Source organism: Aethalodelphis obliquidens, unplaced genomic scaffold (genome assembly GCF_003676395.1).
Source record: "Aethalodelphis obliquidens isolate GAN/ISIS:26980383/991018 unplaced genomic scaffold, ASM367639v1 scaffold83, whole genome shotgun sequence".
Lineage (NCBI taxonomy): Eukaryota > Metazoa > Chordata > Mammalia > Artiodactyla > Delphinidae > Aethalodelphis > Aethalodelphis obliquidens.
The window spans coordinates 6,309,100-6,334,180 of NW_020838027.1; the positions used below are offsets into that span (position 1 = coordinate 6,309,100).

Here is a 25,081-nt window from a genome sequence, read left to right on the forward strand (position 1 = left end):
TGGGACTTGGGCGGACTCGTTCTGCGCATTCACCTCTCACCTTGGGCTTCCAGTTCCTCAGGGCTGGGGCGGCCACATCTGCTTGGTCTCCCCGTCCCTTTCATGACAACCTGCAGAGCAGGGGACAGTTAATCTACTTTCTTCAAAAACCGAAGCAGCTGAAGGCGAACCCAGGCCCTCTGCCCTCTAACCCCACCACTAAGAATTCCAGGATTCCTACCTACACTTTCGCCCCGGCACGGCTGGGGTGGCACGTGGGCACAGCCAGCGGCCTCGTTTCTCTACCGCCCGACGACCCTCAGTGAGGGCGGCGCCGGGAAGGGACGAGGCGCCTGTCCCGTTGGGGGCCCAGGGCTGTGGGAGTGAAGAGCCCACCTCCAGAGGTCGAGCCCTGACTGAGAGACTGAAGTGTGGGTAGCCTGCAGCAGGCGACACGGTCCGCCAGCCGTCTGAACACGTAAACCCCCTGATGAGCACATGTGGTCTCCCCACAGCTGCATGGAGCCCTGGTACCAAGGAAGCAGCTCCTGTTGGGGTCATCAGATTTTTGGTCTAGCTCAGCAAAGCCACAGCTGCTCCAGCCTTTAAAAAAGGAGATGTTGGTAAGCAAAGGGCTGATGCGGTTTAGGAGGGTGGGGTGGGGAGTCCAGCTGGCCTCGGACTCCAGGACTCGCAGTTCCCACCCTGGGTCCTGTTCTGGATCCGGCTCTGAGGGCTTCCAGGGTGAGAGCGGCAGGCCCCGGCTCTCCCTACCTGCCCCGGCCGGTGTCCTCGCGCCCCCTGCTGGAAGAGACGAAGAAGGACCCAGGAGTGCTCGGTGTGAGCGTGCGCACGCGTGCCTCCCCAGCCCAGTTCAGACACCAGAGGCTTTGACTTCGGATTAAGTAATAAACATTTATTGAGAATCTCTGGGGTGGTGGTTGTTGCTTCTGACCACGAGGGAGGAACCAACCCTGCAGGAAATCACACAGTCCCAACACCTCTGGCCGACACAGGGAGGAAAGTCACTCCCCTGAAAATGGTCAGTCTTTGTTCACCCGAGAAGGGCTGGGAGGACAGATGCAGAGGGACCATCACTTGACGGTGGGGGCGGGGTAGGGCCCCAAGCTGGCTCCTCAAAAACCGGGGAAGAAAAAGATCCACTTCCTCCCTGAGGGTGGAGTTCTTGTTCAGCAGTTCATTTCTTACCCTTGATGAGGCTGTCACTGTGGAAATGAGACAGACGGTGACATTATTGGGGGGGACGTACCTGTGAGAGGCAGAGCACCTCGGGCCACTCCCTCCTCAACTACCCTCCTCCCTGAATGTGTGGGTGGGGAGGTGAGAAAGGTGATGTGGTGGGGAAAAGGCAGGACCCCACAGAAACAAGGATGCACCATCAACTTACCTTCCCCTGTGGACGCCAGGTCACCAGATGAACAGGAAACACAGAACGACAAGAGAAAGGTACACGTGACTTGACAGTTTCATGCCCCACCCAACTCTAAACCCTCCTCCGCTCCCAAGGGAAAAAGACAAGCACGCTGGAAGCCCGGAATCTCAGGCTCTGGGAAGACTTGCTCCCTGGCCACTGCCATTTCTCACTCCTGCTTTCCCAGCATCCTTCCGTGCCCCAGAGCAGCTCCCGAGGAAGAACAGCCAGTATCATCTTTTACCACTTTTCACTTAAAAACTTTACAATTAAAGTGCTTTTTACGTGAATAATCCCACTGGATCGCATAAAATCAATCCTGTGAGATTCAAGTTAGGAATTGTCAACCACCCACTTTTCTAAGTGGTTCAGAGACATGGTGTTTTCAAGGGTCACACGAGTAAGCTGGTAACGGGCGCCAGAGCCCAGGTGGCCAGACTCCGGCCCTTGTTCTGTGTCAACACCCCACCTGAAGGCCATGCCTCTCACCGGGTGAAACTTTCATCCTGTAGGTTCAGCACAAGGTTGTCAGCAGTGAGAAAGACACGATTCTGTGATGTGGCGATCTACAGGGCAGAAAGTAAGATGGATGTTTGTACCAAGCAAAAAAGACCTTGATTCCTGCCCTTGCAATTCAGTAACCACTGGTGGAACACGTGTGGGTTACGAACAGCGACGTGGTGATGTGACAGCCACGGTTTCTGCGCTCACACAAGGATCCAGAGCAGCGAGCAACTGTGATGCATTAGGTCCACAAGAGGCATGAACAAAAGGTCAGGGGCGCCCAGGGGACACCATTTTCGATGGGAGGAGGAGTGTCAGAGAAGCCAGTTTGAATAGAAATCCGAACACGCAAGACCCTAATTCCCTCATTTCAATGTGTAGAAACACTTTCCCCCCTCAAGGCGGCCTTGAGCTCACACTCACCGTCTTGGAGATGTTCTGGGCTGCCCGAATCTTGCGCAGCTTGATGTAGCCTGGGTTCTTGCCCAGAGCTTCTCCCAGGTGAGCAGGGTGGGGTTAAGGGTTCACACAAGGCCAGATCTCAGCTGGGGCTGCACCCTATGACTCGGCTCACTCAGCCGTCCTCTGGGCTGTCAGATCCAAGGTTGCGCTCAGGTGGCTCGTGCCCAGCCCTACTTTGCCCCTACCTGTAGGCCTCCCCGCAGGCAGCTGCCGGGAACAGGAGGCAGCAGCACAGATGGAGGCAAGGCCAGCAGTGCTATTGATCTGCCTTACAGCGAGGAGCCAGGCCTCAGGTGCCCCACTGAGACTTCAGATCCCACCCGGCACCCCAACCCCCCAGGGGTCAGAGAGCACGGTTCGCATTCGCCTTAGTCTCATCAGCCAGCCCACGGGGCCGGGTGGGAAGCAGAGTGTTCCAGGGGCTGGGCTGAGAGCTCTGCAGCAGAAGGATATCATCTTGGCGGCCTCAGCCTCACCCTCGGCCTGCACGATCTTCTGCCGCTGTTCCTGCTTCGCTTTTTCCACCAGGAACTGGGCCCGCTGGGCCTCCTGCTGGGCTGTAGCGGGAGAGAACCGGGGTCACAGAGGTAAGGTGTCAGGAACCCCGTCCCTCCTCCTGCTTCCTCAGAAACCCCTGCCTGACTCCTCTCGCGACTCACCCACTTGTTTAGCTTCTACAGCAGCTGTGTATTCTCGGCTAAAGCTCAGCTCAGTGATGGCTACGTCATCCAGTATGAGGCTGAAGTCCTTGGCCCTCTCTGTCAGCTCCCGTCGGATCAACAAGGACACCTGGTGGCCGGGGGGAGGAGAGAGGGGCGTTGAGGGGACTGGAGAACTGAAAGGAAGGCGTGCTTCTGTGATCGTCAGAATCCCAGATCTCCGGAGAACCGCAGAAAGTGCGCTAACCCCTTCTTAGTTCCTCGTTAGGCCAGTTGAGCTGGGAAGGACTTGGGTCACGCTGACTCCTCCACGCTGTACCAACCCCACACGCACGCCTGGACCACTTTTCTCCCATGCAGCCCGACACTAACTGCTATCGAGCTCCAATCTTGGCTCTCCTTGTTTCCCACGGTGGCCATCTGCACAGCTTTTTGGGGGCAACGGACGTCAGGTCACTACCCTTTCCTAACACCCAGTGTGCTGGGCCTAGGAGGGAAATGCTGATGCTACACAGATGGTGATGGGAGCCAGAGCCAGACCTGGGCCCGCTGGGTGATCAGCTGGGAGGCGTTGAACTTGGCCACCACGCTCTTGAGCACCTCGTTGACGATGGATGGCAACACGCGCTCCTCGTAATCCAGCCCCAGGCGCTGGTACATGCTGGGAAGCTCCGCGGCGTTGGGTCTGGACAGCACCCGCAGGGAGATGTTCACCATCTGCAGGTCTAAGCGTGAGGTTAGCAGTGGCTGGGCAAGGCCACGGGGGCCTCACCTGGCTTCCTAGCAAAGCCTCCCTCCCCAAGCATTTTCTCCTCTGGCTTCTCTCTTTACCCAGGGCAATGCCCTGTGGTCCGGAACTGCCCCGCAGGGAGAAGAATGATTCGGCACAGACCAAATGCGTCCTTGTCCACTGTCAAGTTTTCTCTACCCACAACCCTCCTCCAGTAAAGCTGACCTTTCTTTTCGCTACTCTACTTTAGGCTCTGTTACACTGTACCATAATCCTGAACTAGACTGTAAGGACTTGAGAACAGAGATGGTGTTTTGTGAATCCTTGATTTCTTAGGGCCTAGGGTTTCGGGAATGTTAAGCAACCTGCACTAAAAATCGTGCAAAACAGTACGTTACAGGTGAGCTACTCGCCTCATTGTGAACGTGTGTGTGTGTGTGTGTGTGTAAGGGTTGGTCTGGGGAATCTCAAAGGCACAGCTTCTGTGAATGGTCTAGGAGGGAACAGGTGCACCAGTGAAAAGTGCAGCCAAGTTTCCCCAGGACAGAGCGTACCAGTAGATTGATGAGTCAAAGAATTAAAAGAAAGGTTTTAAAACAAAGCTTTGTTCTAGGCAGTGACTAAGACAAAGGACAAACAATGCTCTCACCGAGTTCACGTTAAGGGGGAGGAACAGTTGAAAAATGTACAAACACACAGCGTGTCCAGAATGTACTGCTTGAACTCCAGAAGCAGGTACCTTTATTTTAGCTTGTTTGCAAAGGTGGAAACGAAGGCCCAAGAGATCTGACACTCCCATCTTGCCTAGTCTCTGGCTAGGCTCCCTTGTTTACTGCCAGTGGCACCCCAGTGCCCAGACCTACCTTTGGAGCCTGTGGGGGAGGAAATTTTTCGGGGTCTGGCGCGAATGTCATAGATGATGGGATACTGGAACCAGGGGATCCTGGAGGGGAGGGAACAGGGACAGGGATTAGGAGACTACCGTTTCCCTAGTTTTGTCCGGTTTTCCTTCACCACGTGTTTCTTGGCCTGCTCCTCCTCTTAATGACCACGGTCAAAAAGAAATTCTCTTTTCCCTCCGGAGAACAACAGTATGTGCTCCTGAAGATGTCGCCAGCACGCACTGTTCTGGGAGATGGGGTGAGGAAGGTAAAGAGCGGCGCGGAATCCCGCTGAAAGTCCTCCCACAGCCATAGGTGGGTCGGCGTTCAAGGGTGAAGGGTCAGGGTCAGGGTCAGTCCGCTCTGCCCGCCATTACCTGAAGTGAAGGCCCTCGGCCAGAATGGTGTCCTGCTGCACACCTCCGATCCGATTAAAGAAAATGGCTCTGTGCCCTCCTTCCACTGCAGGGAGAGGGGTAGGGGTCAGCCCAGGCCGGGCTCAGAGTACGTGCCAGCCTCTGGTGGGGCGGGGTGAGGGGCTGGGTGAGCGCGGGGACCTGGCGGGGCTGGGCAGGGGTCCGGGAAGGTCGGGCGGAGTCCGGAGGGCAGGCTGAGGTTGCTCACCGGTGAACACCGACTCGCGGACGCCGTAGGCCACGGCGCCGGCCCCCAGCAGCAGCTTCAGCGCCGTGCCCATGCCCCGGGGCCCGGAGGGCAGCCGTCCCGCTAAGTCCTTCAAGTTCTGGGCCATGTTCGGTCCTGAGGCCGGCGGCACCAGTGGTCCGAAGGGGGTGCCGGCCCGCCTCTACAGCTCTCCAGTTTACGGATCGCACTCTCCACACGAGGGTCCGGCTCCAGGTGCTCGCGGGAGAAAGGGCACCGGAAGTGCGTTCCCTTCTAAACTCTCCCCCCAGTCTACGGCGGACCAGAGCTTGCGGCACAGGAAGCACGCCTCTGGAAGTTCCCTCCCCTTTCTGGAACCCTGCCCTCCCAGAGCGGCTTCGGGAGCATCTGCAGCCAGCCGTCGCCATTTCCGAGCGCCCACTTTCAAAATGGCAGACGGAAGGAAGCTTGCATTTGGGGCGAGAGCGAGGCCCTAGTTTAAGGACGTTACACAATTTCCGGTCCGGTTGCAAGATGGCAGCGCCCGGTGGTGGATTCCAACCTCGTGAGCGGCGCGCCGCGGAGCAGGAAGAGGACTGGGATGCTGTGACGCCCAAGCGGCCCCGACTCGGGGTGGGAAGCAAGATCGGAGGCCGTAGGCTCATTGTGGTGCTGGAAGGGGCCAGTCTGGAGACAGTCAAGGTAGTTTCGGACTAGGGGGTGAAGAGCTAGTAGATAGATAGGATGGGACCAGGTTGGGTGAGGGTGATGGGCTCAAAGTGGATGGAGAAAGCGGAGACAGGTGAAACATGCTTTGGAGAAAGAGTGGCCTAATCGACTGTCTCTTCCTTTAACACGGGTCGGCAGTGCTCGTTTTCTTTGCCCTTGAATCCCGTTGCAGCCGTCACATGCTTGCTTCCGATTGATTTACTAGGATTCTATGGTAACCCTAACCCTATCCCCAACCCCAGAGTCGTCTAAGGGGAAGGGGTTTCGTCCATCGCGTCGTCCCGCTTCATCCCAAGACAAGCTTACTAGGTAGAGGGGAAAAGTAGTTACTGCAGCTCAGTCTTCCCACCCTTTTATTTGTAAGGACTTAATGTTTTAATACATTGAAAGGTGTCTGTCACTCTCCTTTATATTACTGTACATTTCAAAACACTGCCTGGACCAGATTATCATTAATACTTTCACATCTTTATTTTTACTTATCATTGGGCTCTTCTCCCGAACAAATCCGGCAGTTCCCCGTCTTAAAAATTTGTGCAGTGTTCTCATTCTTTCTGATATTGTTTCTCATACTGTTTAGAACTAAACTTGTCCAGTGAGTAGGGCCAGAAGAAATAGCACTGGTTTAGAAGCCAGACCCAGATTTTAATCTTGGTTCTTACACTTATTTCAAGTGTGTGATTTTGAGAAAACAAGTTTGTTCTTAGTTTGTAAAGCGGGGGTTAATACTTTGCAGGGGGACTGTAATGAAAGTGCTTTAATAGTACCTTGCCATAGTAATCCGAGTGCAATTCAGTTCCAGCTTTTCTTCCTCAACCACTATGGCACTTTATAAAGCTTGCAGTTTAGAAAACTGTTTTCTTTTTTCAAACGACCAGCTCATCAGGTTTCCTTTCATTTTCTTCTATAATTGATATTTCTAACCTAATTATAGGTTCACATATTCATCTCTCACTTCATTGCCGCTGTCTTCCCAGGCTATTAATTCTGAGCATCACTTAACCACTTCATTTCTTCATATCTGTGGGGATGACAGTAGTACCTATTTTACTGGGCTGTTGGAAGGATTAAAGGAGTTAAGATGTGGAAAGGGTTTAAATAATTTCTGTCACTTGGAAATAGTTGTTATTATTATTCTTGATTCAGGTTACTTATTAGGAAGTTGAAAAGGTTGTGGGCAAATTAAAGTTCCTAGAGCATGCTCTGGAATAAATTAGGCCAGTTGTCATTAATGGTACTCCAAGGGTGATGGAATCCATAGCTGGTTGAAATCTTCCATACTGTTAGCTTTTGTCTTCCTTGTGCTGATACCTCTTGCTTCTGCAAGCCTCATCTGGGCCTGCACTCTCCATTTATTCTTTTTCAATTTTTAAAAATTGTTTATTTTTTATTAGAGTGTAATTGCTTTACAATGTTGTGTTAGTTTCTGCTGTACAATGAAGTGAATCAGCTATATGTATACGTATATCCCCCCCTTTAAAATAATTAATTAATTAATTTGGTTGTGCTGGGTCTTAGTTGGGGCAGGCGGGCTCCTTAGTTGCGGCTCCAGGGCTCCTTAGTTGTGGCTCGCTGGCTCCTTAGTTGTGGCATGCGAACTCTTAGTTGCAGCATGCATGTGGGATCTAGTTCCCTGACCAGGGATCGAACCCTGTGTTGGGAGCACAGGGTCTTATCCGCTGCACCACCAGGGAAGTCCCTCCATTTATTCTTTGTACTCCAACCTCACTGGCCTTCTTTAAGCTCTTTGAAAGCACTACGTTCTCTTATACCTTAAGGTCATTGCAGATAATGTTGTTTAACTGCAAGCACCCTTTACTCGACTCTTTGCTTTATTAATTCCTACTTAATGTTGATTCATTTAACAATTATTGAGCCTATTAGGCTACTCATTCTTCAGTTATTAGGTTAAATGTTACTTTCCCATAGAAATGACTCCCTTCCTGGTATAAATCAGGTCCTCATAATTCTTTAGTGAACCGTTTAGTTTTCCTTCGTAATGTTTATCACAATTCGCATTAAATACTCATGTGCTTGTTTAGTTTGTCTCTTCCACTAGAAGGCTATAATGAGGACAGAGAATAAGGTTTTAAAAATTCTTGTATCTCCAGTGCCTATTACAGAATTACACATGGTATTCATTCTCTGATTATTCTAGTTAGTGGTTTTCAAGCTTATTAACCACAGCCCACAATAAAAAAAATTACATCGTGAACCAGTATGTGCACTCAATTATATGAAGCCGAAAGTTCCATAAGCCTTTACTTACCATGACTATACTTGAAGTACTCTGATGTTTTCTATTCTGTTCCATTAAAAGAACGAAAACCCTGGTTATAACTTACTAATGAGTCAAAACTAGATTCTTCTATTCAAGAGGTTCTTTTTCCTCTATAACTAAGAGTGTCCCATGGACTTAGTTCTTGGTCCTTTGTTTTACTCTCTGTGACATTCTTGTTATTTCAAAATAACAAGTTAATTTCAAAATCTATATGCCTCTTCCCCCAAACTTTTTGGAGTCATATCTCAAGATGTTGCCGGACATACAAATGTTGTGTTGATACATAAAAACTTGGCCTTTTCGAAACCTGTGTTTGTACTTACTGGTATGTTTTTATTTTTTTTAAATTTATTTTTTTTAAGTCTTTTAATAGAGTACTTGGAAAGCTACGTATTTTTTTAAAAATAAATTTATTTATTTATCTTTGGCTGTGTTGTGTCTTCGTTTCTATGCAAGGGCTTTCTCCAGTTGCAGCGAGCGGGGGCCACTCGTCATCGCGGTGCACGAGCCTCTCACTGTCGCGGCCTCTTGTTGCAGGGCACAGGCTCCAGACCCGCAGGCTCAGTAGTTGTGGCTCACGGGCCCAGTTGGTCCGCGGCATGTGGGATCCTCCCAGACCAGGGCTCGAACCTGTGTCGCCTGCATTAGCAGGAGGATTCTCAACCACTGCGCCACCAGGGAAGCCCTACTGGTATGTTTTTAAACTTTTTATTGACCACCCTATAATGCTCCTCAGGGCTCTGATTTGCAGTTGTTTCTTTTAGCGGTTGCTCACATGCCTTAAAATTGGAACCACCCCTCTTTGTTTTACTTATGAGAACGTTCCTTGATTAAACTACCTCTTGCCTCATTAGAATTTTCACATTTCTTCCTGCTCAGACTTGCAGCTCTTTGTGCATGTTTGTTTTAAGCAACCTGAGGGTAGTGACCGCGTATGTTTTGCCCAGTGTCTACATAATGCTTTTGTGATAAACAAGCATTCAGTCTTGCTCATTAACCTCACTTCTCCCTGGTTCCAGAATCCCTCACTGGCTTTGCCTAATACCCATAGGTTTTAAAATTAAATCCAGTTTAGGGACTTCCCTGGTGGCACAGTGGTTAAGAATCCGCCTGCCAATGCAGGGGACACGGGTTCGAGTCCTGGTCCGGGAAGATCCCATGTGCCATGGAGCAACTAAGCCCGTGCACCACAACTACTGAGCCTGCGTTCCAGAGCCCGCGAGCCACAACTACTGAAGCCCATGCGCCTAGAGCCTATGCTCAGCAACAAGAGAAGCCACCGCAGTGAGAAGCTGGCACACCGCAATGAAGAGCAGCCCCCGCTCGCTGCAACTAGAGAACACCTGTGCGCAGCAACAAAGACCCAGCACAGCCAAAAATAAATAAATTTAAAAAAATTCAATCCAGTTTAGATCGTGTGGAATCACAGGCTGCACTCTTCCTCCCTTTTCCCTCCAAGACCAGTTATGGGATGGGGTGTGGGGGGAGGACGTGGCCACACAGTAATCCCCTGGACGGTTTTCAGGGCCGCACACCGTGTGTCTGATTTAGTAGGTCTGGAGTGGACGTGAGAATGTGACTGTCTAACAGGTTTCCAGATGTTGCTGGTTGGGGACCACCTGAGAACCGCTGTTCCAGGTAAAAGCAGCCTATGTTGCTCTTGACCTTGTTCCCTGTTCGTCAGGTGGGGAAGACGTATGAGCTGCTCAACTGTGACAAGCACAAGTCCATGTTGTTGAAGAACGGACGGGACCCTGGGGAAGTGAGACCAGACATAGCTCACCAGGTAACTCCAGGGACAGGGCTCAGGCCCCCGTGCCTCTGTACGGAAGGTAAGGCAGCTGCGTGTGACTTCTCTTCAGTCTTAACCGTGCCTTGGTCTCCGCCTCCCTCAGAGTTTACTGATGCTGATGGACAGTCCCCTGAACCGGGCTGGCTTGCTACAGGTTTATATCCACACGCAGAAGAATGTGCTGATTGAAGTGAACCCCCAGACTCGAATTCCCAGAACCTTTGACCGCTTCTGTGGCCTCATGGGTGAGATAGAAGCCTTAGGACTTAAACTTGGCAGTAGTGATGAAGGGAGAGGCAAAGGGATAAATTAAGTGTGGAATTTTTAAGTGGGGGAGGGGCACATGTGGCTGATTCCAGAACAGGGGGTCTGCGCTTTCTCCCCATGCACAGTGGGTACAGCCCGCGTGGGTTCCTGGCTGAGGAGCAGGGAGGGGGCCTGTCACCACACAACCAGTGATGTGCTCGACAGCTGCTTGGCCGTGACGTTTCAGTCGTGTAGACACGCAGGGCGTGTGGAGCTCGCCTCACCTGAGGTTTTTCCTGGTTAGATTACTGGGCATAGAGGCAGGCTCTCTGGCTAGCTCTGAACTCTTTTTTCTGCCCTAGTTCAGCTTTTACACAAACTCAGCGTTCGAGCAGCTGATGGCCCCCAGAAGCTCTTGAAGGTGAGGTGTTGACAGCTACTAGTTGGAGGTAGTGCTCTGGGAGTGTGTCTGGGGCTGATTTTTCTGTCTTTCTTTAGGTGATTAAGAATCCAGTGTCACATCACTTCCCGGTTGGGTGCATGAAAATCGGCACTTCTTTTTCCGCCCCGGTCGTCGGCGATGTGCGGGAGCTGGTGCCCAGCGGCGACCCTGTTGTCTTTGTGGTGGGGGCCTTTGCCCACGGCAGGGTAAGGCCTGGGCTCAGCTCTTAGATTCTTCCCGGAGCTGAAGCTCAGGACAGAATCCCAGGAGCACTTAGTGTTTTGATGATCCTTGTCCTTATAAGTTGGGGACAGATGAAGCTTCCATTTCCTGCCCCCAGGGCGCATCCTTTGAGGAATGCTGGCACATGTGGCATGGTCAAAGCCAGGGCCGTCTCCGTCCTTTGCTCACACTGGTATTAAACAGCACTGGGAAATGGTAGTTTTCCTGCCCTAGACAAGGGCTGAACCTGTGACGGAGCGACAGAGCCGGCTGACTGACTGCTCTCTCCCCAGCTGGATGTGGAGTACACAGAGAAGATGGTGTCCATCAGCAACTACCCACTCTCTGCTGCCCTCACCTGTGCAAAGCTCACCACATCCTTTGAAGAAGCGTGGGGCGTCATCTGACAGAAGCACCCTGCCCTGACACAGAGACTGTGGACATTGCTTCCCCGCCCTGGTGCCCAGCTGACTGCCGCAAGACCCCCTTCCTGCACCGCGACCGGGGTTTGCGTGGGTCCGGGCTGTACACCTGCTATTTGTTTATCTTATAAACATTGTTCTTGCAAACCTAGTTGTCCTTTGGGGATTCCTAAGCTCAGCAGCCTCTGGTGGTGTGACCTGGTGTAACCCCTCAGACCTCAGGAAGACACATGAGGTTACAGTGTTTGCAGTTTGGCCCTGGGCTTCGCAGGTGGGCTTTGTGCCCTAAAGGACGGAGCCCTGATTATTTCAGCCATGGCAGATGTGGAGGGCTGTGTCTGAAAGAAGGCAGTCAGGAGCGCTAGAAGTGAAAAACAACACACTGAGGTGACTTTATCTGGTACAATCCTAGGTAGAAAAGTGGAGCAGGTGGGGCTGTGCCCCTCCCCTCCCCCCATGGGGGGGGCGGAGGTAGCGGCACATATACAATCATCATAATAAATTGGCAGAAGAAAACCACAACAGATTCCTGGCTAGAGGGGGAGAGATAAGGCAACGTGCATGGGGGAGCCCAGAGGGGAGACAACGGGCCCCTCTACTCCTCCCACGAGAGTCTCCCCTTTGGCCCCAGATGGAGACGTGGCCGGCAGCAGAGGCACAGCTGGGGGAGCCCCGTCTTCCCGTACCCTGGCTTCTGGTTCTCTGTGCTCTGGGACGAAGGAGTGCTGTGGAAAGGGAGGCGAGTCGTTTCTGCACCAGTCCTGCTCTGGGCCACCTGCAAGGGGAGAAGGCGGGCGGGCAGGTCGGTCTCGCCCTCCTAGTCCCCGGTCTGCAGCCCTTCCAGCTCCCTCCGGGCGCACCTCAGGGTAGTCAGTGCCCCATGCTGTGCTTCCTGGAAGGCAGGCCCTGTGAGGTTCCCCCCGCATCTCCAGTACTACCCCCCGCCCCAGTCTGTTGCTCTCTTCTGTAACCCGGTAGTTTCAGCTCAGCTGGAGGGATCTTACCAGGGAAACAGATTATTCCATTTTCTTTAACTTCTCTTTCCTCGGCACCAGTGCTTTGCGCACATAAGGCAATGTGAATAGTAGACTCAAGAAGAAGACGTGGCCAAGGAAATAGACGGATTTATACACCTGTGGAGGGATACAGGCCACCGCGGTAGACAGAGGGCCTGGATTCAGCCCCCACTGCCTGAGGTTTCAGTGGCTCCCTCCCCTCCTGGCAGGCAGGCCCTCGTGTACCTTCAGCCATTTGTCCCAGGTGAAGAGGCAGAAGGCAGTCATCGAGTAACCCATGAAGAGCCAGTGGATGGTCTGCTGCACCAGATAGTAGAGGGGCTGCAGGACCCTGACGGAGGCCAGGCTGCTCAGGGCTGGGCTGTCTTGAATCAGGCTGGCAGCCTGTGGAGGAAGGGGAGAGGGCTCAGCGCCTTACCCCTTCTCAGGCCCCTTTCATCCACCACCCTTAAGGTTTACCTGTCTTTCCACAATAACGATGAGGAATTCCATCTGAAAGCAGACCAGGTACCCTGAGTGGAGGCCGTGCCAGAGGGACAAGAACAGCAGTGAGAGGCCCTGGGACAGTTGTTTATTTCCAAGGAACTTGAGTCGTTTGAAGAAGTAACTAGAGAGAAGGGTGAGAAAGGATGAGACTCAGATCCATCCTGCCTCTGGGTTCTTGGAGCCCTTAGGGGTGCAGGGGTGGTGGCTGCTCCCCCAGGGCCCCCTGGGGGAGGGGAGGCAGTGCCCTCCGATCACTTTATTTATTTATGGCTGCGTTGGGTCTTCGTTGCTCCGCACGGGCTTTCTCTAGTTGCGGCGAGCGGGGGCTACTCTTACTTGCGGTGCGCGGGCTTCTCACTGCAGTGGCTTGTTGCGGAGCATGGGCTCTAGGCGCGCGGGCTTCAGTAGTTGTGGCTCGCGGGCTCTAGAGCGCAGGCTCAGTGGTTGTGGCGCACGGGCTTAGTTGCTCTACGGCATGTGGGATCTTCCCGGACCAGGGCTGGAACCCGTGTCCCCTGCATTGGCAGGCGGATTCTTAACCACTGCGCCACCAGGGAAGCCCTTCCGATCACTTTAGAATGAAAGGCAGTGACGGTTTAGACAGAAAATAGACGTGAGGCTCAGCTGGGGCCCCGCCTGGTACAACGGGTAGTGACGGAGGGCCTGCCAGGCGCCCGGTGCTGAGGCTGCGGCGGTGAGCGGCGCAGGCCCTGCACCCACACTGCTGACGGTGCCCCCACGCGTGGGACTGAGGAAGTGTTTGTGAACATAAGGCTGGCGGCAGAAGTGGGGTGAAAACCCAGCACTTAAGGCCATGTATGCCTTGTTTCTGTCTTTCAAAAATGACAGGGATGGGACTTCCCTGTGGTACAGTGGTTAAGAATCCACCTGCCAATGCAGGGGACACGGGTTCCAGCCCTGGTCCGGGAAGATCCCACATGCTGCGGAGCAACTAGGCCCATGCGCCACAACTACTGAGCCTGAGCTCTAGAGCCCGTGAGCCACAACTATTGAGCCCAGGTGTCACAGCTACCAAAGCCTGCGCGCCTAGTGCCCGTGCTCCGCAACAGGAGAAGCCACCGCAGTGAGAAGCCCGCGCACCACAACGAAGAGTAGCCCCCGCTTGCCGCAGCTGGAGAAAGCCTGCGCGCAGCAACGAAGACCCAACGCAGCCAAAAAAAAAAGACAGGGACGGTTTGGGGGGGTTGGGTTGGGGACAAAAGTGGGTGTGGCTGGGGGATGTGAGAGTGACTGATGGGGGGGCCCCCAAAGTGGGGAAAGCTGGAGGAAGTGACGTGCGACCTCCCCGGCTGGGCGCTTACCGGGCCACCCAGGCGTTGGTGTTGATGTTGAAAGAGGCGATGGTGCCCGTGAAGCGGGGGTCTGTCTCAAAGAGCCACACCTTCATGTTGGCGCAGGTGTCCCACTTGGCCCTCCCGAGCTCGTCAAGGCCGTGGAAGCCCAGCCCCGTCAGGATGCACACGCCTTCCTGAGGGAGCCACGGCGTAAGCGACCCCGCCGCTCTGCGCCGCACCCAGCCTGCAGCTCGTCTCGCTGTGGCCCTGGGCCCTCTCTCCTTACCGTGACCAGCCAACAGGCGACGTATTTGTACAGCACAACCTTGCCCCAGACCAGCATGTACAGGCAGCGGAACCAGAAGCTGCGGTTCTTGACAGGAGAGAAGGCATGAGCATTAGGGACACCGCCAGGCCAGGAGGGGCCCCCGTGCTCCCCGTCCTCACACGTGTGGCTGACTACTACCCTGTGTCCCCCCGACGGTCTGCCTAACTGCTTTGCAAGAGGCCAAGGGGACCCAGCAGGGAGCCCCCTCGGAGAGGCCCTCAGACAGTGCTGTCCTCAACTCCTCTCCTACAGAGCCGGGCACCTGGGACACTAGTGCTGGGGGACTTTCACATCCACGTTCGACGTCAGCTGAAGGAGACCAACCTCCCCAGAGCCGGGACGGAGCCTGAGCCAGCACTCCCCCTCCCTGGGTCCTGAGCTCCTAGAGCCCTGGTCTGCCTGGGCCAGAGCGGGGCTCGAGCCGCCTGGCTGTAAGAGGGCGAGCTCGAGCCGCTGGGGGAAGGTCAGGGGTGCTGAAGTGCACCTGGCACAGCCCTGTGCCCGCGAAGGTCGTTCAGTGCTGGCTGATGAACGGGTCCCGGCCCGGCTGGCATTGACACCAACTCTCAGATCTAGAGCAAAACCAACACGCGTTTGTAGGTGGTGTTACCCACTTCTCGGCTATCTACGGGCTCCTGGCCTGGCCACTGTCTATCTCTGGCGCAGTCGCACTGCTGCTGTTCAGGAAGCACTCACTTCGTAGTCGTCAGTGAGGAGATAGTCTTCTGTGATGTGCTGGCTGAGCAGGGTGTAGCCCACTAGGTAGACAAGGCCCAGACTCAGGCGCTTGAGAGCAGGTACGGTGCTGGAAAGGAACAAGCAGGGTCACCACGGGCGGAGGCCCCTCCCTTCGCCCTCCGACCTTCACGAGGGAGCAGCTTCCCAGAGTGAGCGCAGCCTTAGGGCCGGACGTGAGGATGGAGTGTGCAGACCCTGCGAGTTCTGGGGTGGGGGTGGGGCAACGAGGGGGCGGGCTGGGGAATCTGGGGTGCTCGCCCTCGGGGGTCCCGTGGACCTTGAAGGCTCCCCCATGTGCTTGGGCTACATCGGGACTGAAAGCCCGATGCAGAGACGGGGAAGGACCGGTTTTGGATCTGCTCCCTCCTGTCCTGGCTGGATCAATGCTCAAACGCAGGCTGGACAAGTTCTCCACAAAGGGATTTTCCTGGTAACTTATCAGTCTTCTACTGTGAGATATATTTATATATATAGATTTTGATATATTTAACAGTATTATTATTATTTTTTTAACAGTATTTTTAAACTGGGAAAGTGAGTGTTAAAGGCAGGGACGTGACTGGTTCAGGCAAAATCTATGGCATAAAAGCGAATTTTTATTGTTTGTACTACAGGGTCGGGAGGGATGGCGGGAAGTGACCCAAGCTGAAAAGGGCCCCCTTCCTGCAGCGAGCAGGCACGGAGCGCCCGTCACAGGCCGTAAGCCAGGCCCAGGCCAGAGAATGCAGCCGGCCGGCCTGCAGGAAGTCACTTCAGAAGTGGCTTATTGTCGGGTGAGACGCCTACGCAGACGCCCTGACCGAAGGGGGCCGTTACCTGTTTGGTATCTTGCCTGGTAGGTCAGTCAGCTGTCCCTGCACCAGCTTCATGTAGTGGTTCATTGAGAACTGGGGCCCCACCAAGAAGGCCCCATAGAAGTAGGAGAAGCCAGCAACCTCCAGCAGGGAAGGGACACCCCGTATGGCGTATTTCTGTTGCTCAGAGGACAGGGATTTCTATGCCGAGAAGAGAACGAATGGTTCAGGACCCAAGAGCCAGTCTGAGGGCTCCCCACCCTCGTCCCCAGTGATCCAGGTTCTTCAAATAGAGCCTCTCTGAGGGGATGACAGCACGGAGAAGAGTCAGTGCTTCGGGGGTAATGGGCACGCGCAGGTGCAGCTCGGCCTAGGCCGGCTGCTGCTCTTCCCAATGCCTTGCTGGCCCTGATCTCTGGACTCTGAGCTAGAGCTGGACCCGGGCAATTAGACTTGTCGGTCCTTGATCAGTGCGGCCGGAAACGGCGACCACACGGGCGGGCATGAGGGCATGGGGATAACAACAGCCGTCCTCCTTCCCTCTGGTTAAACTCCTTCACGTCTCTGTGGAGGGAGGGGTACTTACTTGATCTTTCCCTCCGTCATAGTAGTCGATGACGAGACCTGAGCAGAGAGAGAAGGTGTGGGTGGAGAGGAGGGAGGGGACACGGGACATGGCCAGGAGCACACGGGGCAGGGCCCGGGGTAAGCCTAAGGTCTGAAGAGAGGAGCCTGGGTGTCAACGGGGAAGGCAGGGCCCCACCACTCACCGATCAGCTTCAAGGTCAGGACACAATGTGGCATTGTCCACTTGATATCGTAGTTGCCAGTGGCTGTGTAATAGTATCCGGCAAGAAGGTAGGCCTAGGAGAGCGGCAAATATTTATTCTACCATTGCTCTGATTTATTTTCTCCCTGCTCTGAAATCCAATGTATTCTTTTCACTTTTCCTTTCTCCTGGTCTAGAAACTGAACCTGTAAAGGGGAAGAGATGTCCTCAACGCTTACACTCTGTGGCTCATTCTACGTGGATTTTCTGCCTTGCCTTTAAGTGACTCCCCTCATGGACAGCTGGGCTAATCTGGTCAGACTCAAAGAACCCCAGTGGCACAGTCCTATGCACAAAGGACGGCCGGCACCCCGTCCTTGAGGTTGGTGAAGCATCGTCACTGCAGCCTGCAGATGAAACACCTGGGGCTTCTGGCAAGTGACCCAGAGCCACACTGCCAAGTGTCGTGGGGAGAAAGGATTAGAAACTGGCTCTCCCAGTCCACGGCTTCCTCTACACCACAGTCCCCATCCTCCCCGCCCCCAACTGCTGTCAGCTGTGACCTGAGCTGCCCAGGGAAAGACGTTTACCATCTGGAAGCAAAAGGTAGTGAGGACGGCAGTGATGGTGCGGCCCATCAGCCGGAGGATGAGGAACTGAAGCACGACGCATAGCAGGGAGTGGTAGAGCTGGATTCCTGGATGCGGAGGAGAGAGCAAAGTTTTGCCTGTTTTTTTTTTCTGCATTCCCACCCTTCCTGAGACTTCTAAACACAAAGGGTATACATATTGGTATTAGGATTTTTCTTCTTTTTTAATAGCCTCATGTTTTGGAGGAAGGGAAGGAAATGAACTGTATAAATAGAAAGGACCGCCAGGGAGTTGCTGTATTGCTGAACTTCGGGCCTACGGGACGCTCCTGAGGGGACTGCTTGGGTCTGTCGGCCAGTTCCAGCCACAGCAGAGACAAACTGGTGCTTCTCTGTTGTTGGTGCTTCTCTGTTGTTGGTGCTTCTCTGTTGACGGTGTCTGGTAAGGGCACCCATTCTCAACATGCTTTTACCGGGGAGGGGAATGTATGTGAAGGGAGAAGTTAAGCTTGTGTCCCTGCCCATACAAACCCTCTGCTGCCAGAGCATCACAACTTCCCTCCCCATCCAATTCTCTCCAGGAAGTTTTGTTCAGCTCTGTTCCTTCCGAGGCTCCCTGTAATCACAGTGCTCCGTTCACTCACCGAAGTTATAATAAGCAATCGAGAGGCCTGTAAAGGCATGGAAGAGGTGGATGAGGTAGCTGTCCTTGTAGAAAAGGTAATGCCGGTAAAACAAAGCCAAAGGGTAACCTGGAGGGGGAGAAGAGCAGGAGAGGGTTACTCGTGCCTGGCGTCCTCCCAGGTTTGTTTTGGAAGTCGATCTGGCATGAAACTCAGCCCAGAGAGGAAAACATATGCATTATGTGGATGTCTACAAAGACAATAACAGTATCCCCAATTATCAAAAAAAGTCTCTTTGTAAATACAAATTTAAAACTGAAGGTATTTTATATTGAGGCAATACAAACTGGGTCTGAAGACTAGGTTTCATTTTTGGCTTATTAAATATTGCTAGGAATTTTCTCTTGCATTTTCCTTAAATGATACAAGGGATTCAGGGTGCCCAGAAACACCATTTTACACCTTTATGACCTATAATAATTTCATCACTAGCAGAGTATTATCAGTCGGATTATTTTTTCTTTCTTTCTTTTTTTTTTTTTTTTGGCCGCCCGGCATGTGGGATCTTAGTTCCCTGACCAGGGATCGAACCCATGCCCCCTGCAGTGGAAGCGTGGAGTCCTAACCACTGGACCACTGGGGAAGTCCCTCAGTCAGATTGTTAAGAGGATAAATATAAATTATTCCCGGCTACAAACTGGGGTTGCTGACGGCCTATACGGTTGCATAGCAGTTACAGGACACATGTAGGTACTCCTTACGTAATGGGCATGGACCAAGTTATAAATCCAGCTAGGTATCCTGGGAAAATGTCTTCCCAAGCCGTGATTTAGAGTATGGTCCCGGGGCTTGACTGAACTACAGGGGATCTCCTGATGGGCCATGAACTGATGACGCACGGCCAAGGGTTGCTTACTGAATTAAAAAGGGCCAACAACGTTCGTTATTCCTCAACCAAAATTAGCATGTTCCCTGGTTTTACTACAGACCCACATTCAGTGTCCCATCAAGAAGTCTGGCTGATGTGCTTGGCGACCTTCCTACTGCAGTAGCGTGTGTGCGAGGAGTTGGGATCCCTACTGTTTTGTGGAAGGACACTTTACCCAGTCTATCATTGCATAATCAGTGTTCTGAGTTGGTCATGGTTTACAGCTGCTGCAATTCTTACTTTTTTTCTCTTTTTTTGGCCACGTGGCTTGCGGGAATCTTAGTTCCCTGACCAGGGATCGAAACTGTGCCCTCGGCAGTGAAAGCCTGGAGTCCTAACCACTGGACCCCCTGGGAATTCCCCTTACTTTTCAATCATAAGTTGCAGTTAGTTTATCACTGGCGATATAGTTGTGAGCAAGGCTTAGATGAGTGTCATACATAAAGTGCTCAATTATTTAAGTGAATAAGTAAATGGATAATCATGTTATATATTAGTTTATGTCCTTTTAGTCTTTCTTCCCATAACTTTTTTTTTAAACTTATGATCACAACCTGTGTACTCATGTATCCTAGTTTTTTCACACAACAGTGTATCAACATTTATCTTCTTGGTGCCAGGATTTGCTGGTGTTCTTGTTTTTTAAATTTCATTTTTTTTAAATTTATTTTTGGCTGTGTTGGGTCTTCATTGCCGTGCGCGGGCTTTCTCTAGTTGTGGCGAGCGGGGGCTACTCTTCGTTGCGGTGCACGGGCTTCTCATTGCGGTGGCTTCTCTTGCTGCAGAGCACGGGCTCTAGGTGCGTGGGCTTCAGTAGTTGGGGCGTGCGGGCTTCAGTAGTTGTGGTGCGCGGGCTCAGTAGTTGTGGCTCGCGGGCTTAGTTGCTCCGTGGCATGTGGGATCTTCCCGGACCAGGGCTTGAACCCGCATTCCCTGCATTGGTAGGCGGATTCTTCACCACTGCGCCACCAGGGAAGCCCTAGTATGTCGTTATTTTTTATGGCTGAATAATATTCTTTTGTTTGGACAGACCATACTTCATTTACCCAATCATCAGTTGATGGACATCTGGGTTGTTTCCACTTTTGGGGTATTAAGAATAAGGCTGCTATGGACATTCCTGTACAACTTTTGGTGTGGTGTATGTTTTCAGTTCTCTCGGGTATATACTTAGGAGTGGACCTCTTGGCTCTTTTATCCTCTGGCTAGCCCTTCTTGGTCAGTGGTATAGACCAGTTTTCAAAATTCCCCATGCGTTGTGGACCAATACTTTTGTAAAATACAAAGTCATGGGCTTGGGTGATGTGGCACTATGGAGTGGCTACAAAAGTCCCCAAATGTTTGCTTTTCATTCATTGTGCTTGCTTTGAGCTTTGCCTTGGCCAAGCGTGGTGACGCAATTCAAGTAGATCGCGCCAACCTCTCTTTCTTTGTCTCTTTCACCCAAGGCTTTTCTCTGGCTTCTGAATACAGCTGACCTCCAGGAGTCAGCCCTGGTCCTCTGCTATTCTTTTTTTTTTTTTTGCCGCATGTGGGCCTCTCACCGCCGTGGCCTCTCTCGTTGCGGAGCACAGGCTCCGGACGCGCAGGTTCTGCGGCCGTGGCTCACGGGCCCAGCCGCTCCGCGGCATGTGGGATCTTCCCGGACCGGGGCACGATCCCGCGTCCCCTGCATCGGCAGGCAGACTCTCAACCACTGCGCCACCAGGGAAGCCCTGCTATTCTTGCTATACTGTCCTCTGGAAACTCCATCCACTCTCATGTAACTTAATATGATCTTTACGCCAAAGACAGGTCCACATCTTTAATCCTGACTTCTCAAGTTTCAGTTCCCCATTTCCTACTTCCTGGCTGGGCATTTTCCGTTTGATATCACATACCATCTCAAACTCTGTGTGACTACAACATGGACTTTCCCCGGAATCAGTCTTCTCTTGGCTTCTTTTGTTTGTTAATGGTGTTACCGTTCTCCAGGCCACACAACTACATTCAAAGGCTTGAAGTTGTCTTTGCCTCTTCCCTCTCCTTGGTTCCCTATACCTATAGCCACCAAATCCTGTTGATTCCTCCTTTCCAGTGTTTCTCGCCACCGTCACACCCCCCTCCTTTCCTGTGCTACATCTGCAGTGAAGGCCCTCAAACACTCCCCCTTCAACTCTTGCCGTGACCTCACCTCTGCCTGCAGCCTCATCCTCCAACAATCCTCCACCAGAGGGCTCTTCCTGTAACCCCTGCTCAGAAAACATCAACGACTCCAGCTGACTACTCAACACAGTACCAGTTCCCAAGCCGAAGATTCAAGGTCTATCTTCTAAACTACATTTCCGGTTAAAGCCTCTATCTCCCTGCTCCAGGTGACTGATATGCTAGTTTTTGCTCAAATATATCTCGTGTCTTTCATCTCTAGACCTTCGCTTGTGCCAATGCCTTTGGGTGGGACACCTTCTCCAACCACTCCTCTACCCAGTAGAGTCCTACCCATTCTCGGAAACCCAGTTCAAGTGTCACTTAGGGCTGAAGACTCTCATTTGGCAAATCATTGTATACAACAAATTCCCATTCCTTACATTCTCGTTTTATCTTAAAATTAACACATGTTCACAATCTCTTTTCCTCAAGTCCTCCTCTACCTTTGGATCTCCCACAGCACACTATCCTGTGTACTTCATTTTTTGATTGGTTGACCAACAGTAATTGACACTTAATAGCCATTTGATGTTGAGCATCAGTTTCCTCATCTGTAAAATGGGGACAGTACCTGCCTCAATGAGTTGTTGTAAGGACTAAAGGAGATAATGCATATAAAGTAGTTAGCACAGCCTAAAATATTGTAAGTGGTCACAAAAATTACACACACACACACATTCACATAAAGTTACAGGGAGCTTGTAAAGCAGGCCTTAACTGAGAAATTCTGGTGAAAGTGGGTATCAGGGCTTCTGAATCTAATCTCCATTCCATGTGACAAATGACTAAGGGATTTCCTTCCCATCTTCATTTCAAAAGAAGAGTCACAGCATATTTATTTTATAAAGATACTGATTATGGTTTGCCAAGGGCATTTTTTCTAAAATGCAACATACTATTAAATTAAGGCACTGTATGGTTAGAAGAACACGAACTCTGGAGTTGAGACAGATCTCAGTTTGAATCCCGGTTCTGCTACTTACTAGCTACTCCCTCAGGCTGGTTGATGAGTTAATTTTTTTTGGTCCTCAGTTTCATCAGTAAAATGGGTATCTAGGTTTGGGTTCATATATTAAGCCTGGTACATATTAGATACTCAATAACTGTGAGACTGCTTCAACCTCTGCTTTAACAGAGAAGTGCCCGGCAATCTCATCCAGCCACATGGCTTTAAATACCATCTGTCTTCTGATGGCTCCCAAATTTGTTCTTCACACTCGTGTACAACGTGGACGCCTAACGGATATCTCAAATTTAACAGGTGTCAAAGTGAACTGCTGACACATCTCCCTCACAAAGCCTGCTCCTCCCCTGGCTTCCTCATTTCAGCAAACGCCAACTCACCTTTCTGCTCACTCAAGGCTGAAGCTCTGCGACCTTCTCATCCTTCCTGAACCCCACCCTCCCCCTGCAACCAGTCTGTCAGCAAACTCTGTTCTACCTTCAAAGTGAACCCGGAATTTGACCACTTCTTCCCCTGGTCCAGGTCAACGCCATCTCTGGCCTGTACCATTTAAAAATTTTTTTATAGTATCTTCTGAAATTTTTATTTATTTTTGGCTGCGTTGGGTCTTTGTTGCTGCACGCAGGCTTTCTCTAGTTGCGGTGAGCGGGGAGCTACTCTTCATTGTGTTGCGCGGGCTTCTCCTTGCAGTGGTTTCTCTTGTTGCGGAGCACGGGCTCTAGGCGCTCGGGCTGCAGTAGTTGTGGTGCACGGCTTAGTTGCTCTGCGGCATGTGGGATCTTCCTGGACCAGGGCTCGAACCCTGCATTGGCAGATGGATTCTTAACCACTGTGCCACCAGGGAAGTCCCTCTGGCCTGTACTATTACAGTCACCTCCTGACTAATCGCCCCACAGGCCTTCAGTCTCACTCAGCAAAAGCCAAAGTCCAACCAGAACCTACCAGACTGATCTGTTCATCACTCCCCCACCTTTGTCTGACTCATCTCTTACTCTCGGCTGCCCTTCCTGGAATGCCAGCCAGGTGCAACCTTAGAGCTTTCACATTAATAGGTTCCTTGCCTGGGATGCTCTTTCACAGATAAGCTCAAGTCCCTCCAGCCCTTCAGATTTTTACTAAAATGTCACCTTATCAGTGAGGCCTTCATAGTATCTAAAATTGCACACACTCACCCCACCCTCTATGCCACCAACACACACTTCCTGTTCTTCTTTCTTACTTCATTTTTCTATTTCCCCTCAACACTTATTACTCTTTCACATACAATGTATTCGACTTATGTATCAGTCTTTGAAGGCAAGGATTTTTGTCTCTTTTTTTCCCCTGCTGTACCACAAGTACCTTGTACAAAAAAGGTCTTTTCCTGGTACAGAAACGGTCTTTTCCTGGTACAAAAAAGGTCTCAAAAATATTTGTTGAATGGAGGAAAGAATAAAAGAATGAATGAACAAATACTGTATTCTAGGCAGTCAGTAAAATATTTATAGAGCATCCATTAAGTGGTCAGCAATGCATTAGGCAAAAGGAGAATGTGGTAGAGTGTAAGAGATGCTTTTAGACTCTTAAGGAGCTTTTTAGAGAGAAAAGAAAATCAAGCAACAATGTTCTATAAATGCTAATTGCGTGGAATAGCCAATGTTGTAGAGGTTAGAGGAGAGGTCAATAATGAACACAGCAGTTAGGATGAAAAGAGAAGAAATAAGGAATGGGCAGGAGAATTATGTACTAAAGACACGGTGGTAGGAAACAGCATGGAACAGTCACTTCACAAGACCAGCTTGACCATAAGAAGGGCCAGGAAGGTTTGGAAAACCAGGCAGAGTCTGAAATTGATATAATAGGAAAAAAAAATCAAGAGGAATGACTGGAACGGGGGGTATGATGGAAAGGGATAAATTAAAGGTGGCTAAGCCCCTACAATGGTCTTCAAACTTTTTTTTTTTTTTTGCGGTACGCAGGCCTCTCACCGCTGTGGCCTCTCCCGTTGCGGGGCACAGGCCCCAGATGCGCAGGCTCAGCGGCCACGGCTCACGGGCCCAGCCGCTCCGCGGCATGTGGGATCTTCCCGGACCGGGGCACGAACCCGTGTCCCCTGCATCGGCAGGCGGACTCTCAACCACTGCGCCACCAGGGAAGCCCCTTCAAAGTTTTTTGATGGAATAGCCCCTGAAAGAATTCTGAAAAAATATAGATGCCTTCTCACATTTGTAAGTTGCCATCTAACGTTTATAAGTTTTGCTTTTAATTAATTTTTATTGGAGTACAGTTGCTTTACAATGTTGTGTTAGTTTCTATTGCACAGCAAAGTGAATCAGCAGTACATATACACATACCCCCTCTTATTTGGATTTCCTTCCCATTGAGGTCACCACAGAGCACTGAGTAGAGTTCCCGGTGCTGTACTGCAGGTTCTCATTAGTTGTCTACTTTATACATGGTCTCAATAGCGTATACGTGTCAATCCCAATCTCCCAATTCCTCCCACCCCCAACCTTCCCCTTTGGTATCTGTACGTTCGTTCTCTGCATCTGTGTCTGTAAGTTTAAACAACAGCAAATGATGTGTTTTTAAACATGTATATTGAAGGTGTGCTTTAAGTACACATGGAAAACGTCTGCCTTGTGATCTAAATGGCAAACCAATCAGCTTGATCACTTTCTGTCAAAAGAGGTCTAACCTCATTTTTTAATTCAAATAAACAAGTTAATACTTCTCCCTCATGACAACCACCTTGTCTCTGAATTCTACTTCTAAGATGGAACGATAAGGCAGAGGGTTGTCATGAGTTTGTCTCCTGGATAAAATAAGGGGCTGCTCCTCTTTGCTTCACTTTCGTGGCTCCTGTGAAATGTTTCCCTGGGGCACCCCTTACCCCCGGGCCTTTCTCCTTTTTTTTTTTTTTTTGCCACACCGTGTAACATGCAGAACTTCCCCGACCGGGGATCGAACCTGCATCCCCTGCAGTGGAAGCACAGAGTCT

General features: G+C 51.4%; 3 protein-coding genes and 1 non-coding gene across 5 annotated transcripts in view; 1 reads left to right on the forward strand and 3 right to left on the reverse strand.

Moving 5' to 3' along the window:
- Positions 1–874: 874 nt before the first annotated feature.
- PHB2 (prohibitin 2) lies at positions 875–5,601 on the reverse strand. Its single transcript, XM_027093042.1, has 10 exons — positions 5,272–5,601; positions 5,025–5,109; positions 4,630–4,709; positions 3,577–3,761; positions 3,037–3,166; positions 2,831–2,934; positions 2,339–2,416; positions 1,901–1,977; positions 1,388–1,393; positions 875–1,205 (listed from the first exon to the last, which is right to left on the reverse strand). Exons 1-10 carry the CDS (start codon positions 5,396–5,398, stop codon positions 1,178–1,180), a joined length of 900 nt encoding a protein of 299 aa, XP_026948843.1. The 5' UTR covers positions 5,399–5,601; the 3' UTR covers positions 875–1,177.
- On the reverse strand, positions 2,507–2,762 carry LOC113613037 (small nucleolar RNA U89). Its single transcript, XR_003430060.1, has one exon. It is a non-coding gene; the product is annotated as a small nucleolar RNA U89 (small nucleolar RNA).
- Positions 5,602–5,671: 70 nt separating the features above from the next.
- On the forward strand, positions 5,672–11,535 carry EMG1 (EMG1 N1-specific pseudouridine methyltransferase). Of its 2 annotated transcripts, XM_027093043.1 has the most exons (6): positions 5,672–5,952; positions 9,945–10,046; positions 10,156–10,297; positions 10,661–10,719; positions 10,797–10,946; positions 11,256–11,535. In XM_027093043.1, the coding sequence occupies exons 1-6, from the start codon at positions 5,785–5,787 to the stop codon at positions 11,367–11,369; spliced, it is 735 nt and encodes a 244-aa protein (XP_026948844.1). In that variant the 5' UTR covers positions 5,672–5,784; the 3' UTR covers positions 11,370–11,535. The 2 variants fall into 2 exon arrangements, with proteins under 2 accessions (XP_026948844.1, XP_026948846.1); XM_027093045.1 differs by lacking the exon at positions 10,797–10,946 and having other exon boundaries at positions 5,720–5,952.
- Positions 11,536–11,751: 216 nt separating this feature from the next.
- The window catches only part of LPCAT3 (lysophosphatidylcholine acyltransferase 3), a 29,607-nt gene continuing 16,277 nt past the window's right edge, over positions 11,752–25,081 (reverse strand). Inside the window, exons 2-13 of the mRNA XM_027093038.1 lie at positions 18,044–18,151; positions 17,401–17,507; positions 16,812–16,905; positions 16,628–16,665; positions 16,064–16,242; positions 15,206–15,314; positions 14,468–14,554; positions 14,209–14,375; positions 12,860–13,007; positions 12,626–12,784; positions 12,389–12,517; positions 11,752–12,159 (exon numbers count right to left, since the gene is read on the reverse strand). Of these exons, the coding sequence (XP_026948839.1) occupies positions 12,401–12,517; positions 12,626–12,784; positions 12,860–13,007; positions 14,209–14,375; positions 14,468–14,554; positions 15,206–15,314; positions 16,064–16,242; positions 16,628–16,665; positions 16,812–16,905; positions 17,401–17,507; positions 18,044–18,151 (1,313 nt within the window). The 3' untranslated portion in view covers positions 11,752–12,159; positions 12,389–12,400. The remainder of the gene's footprint in view (positions 12,160–12,388; positions 12,518–12,625; positions 12,785–12,859; positions 13,008–14,208; positions 14,376–14,467; positions 14,555–15,205; positions 15,315–16,063; positions 16,243–16,627; positions 16,666–16,811; positions 16,906–17,400; positions 17,508–18,043; positions 18,152–25,081) is intronic.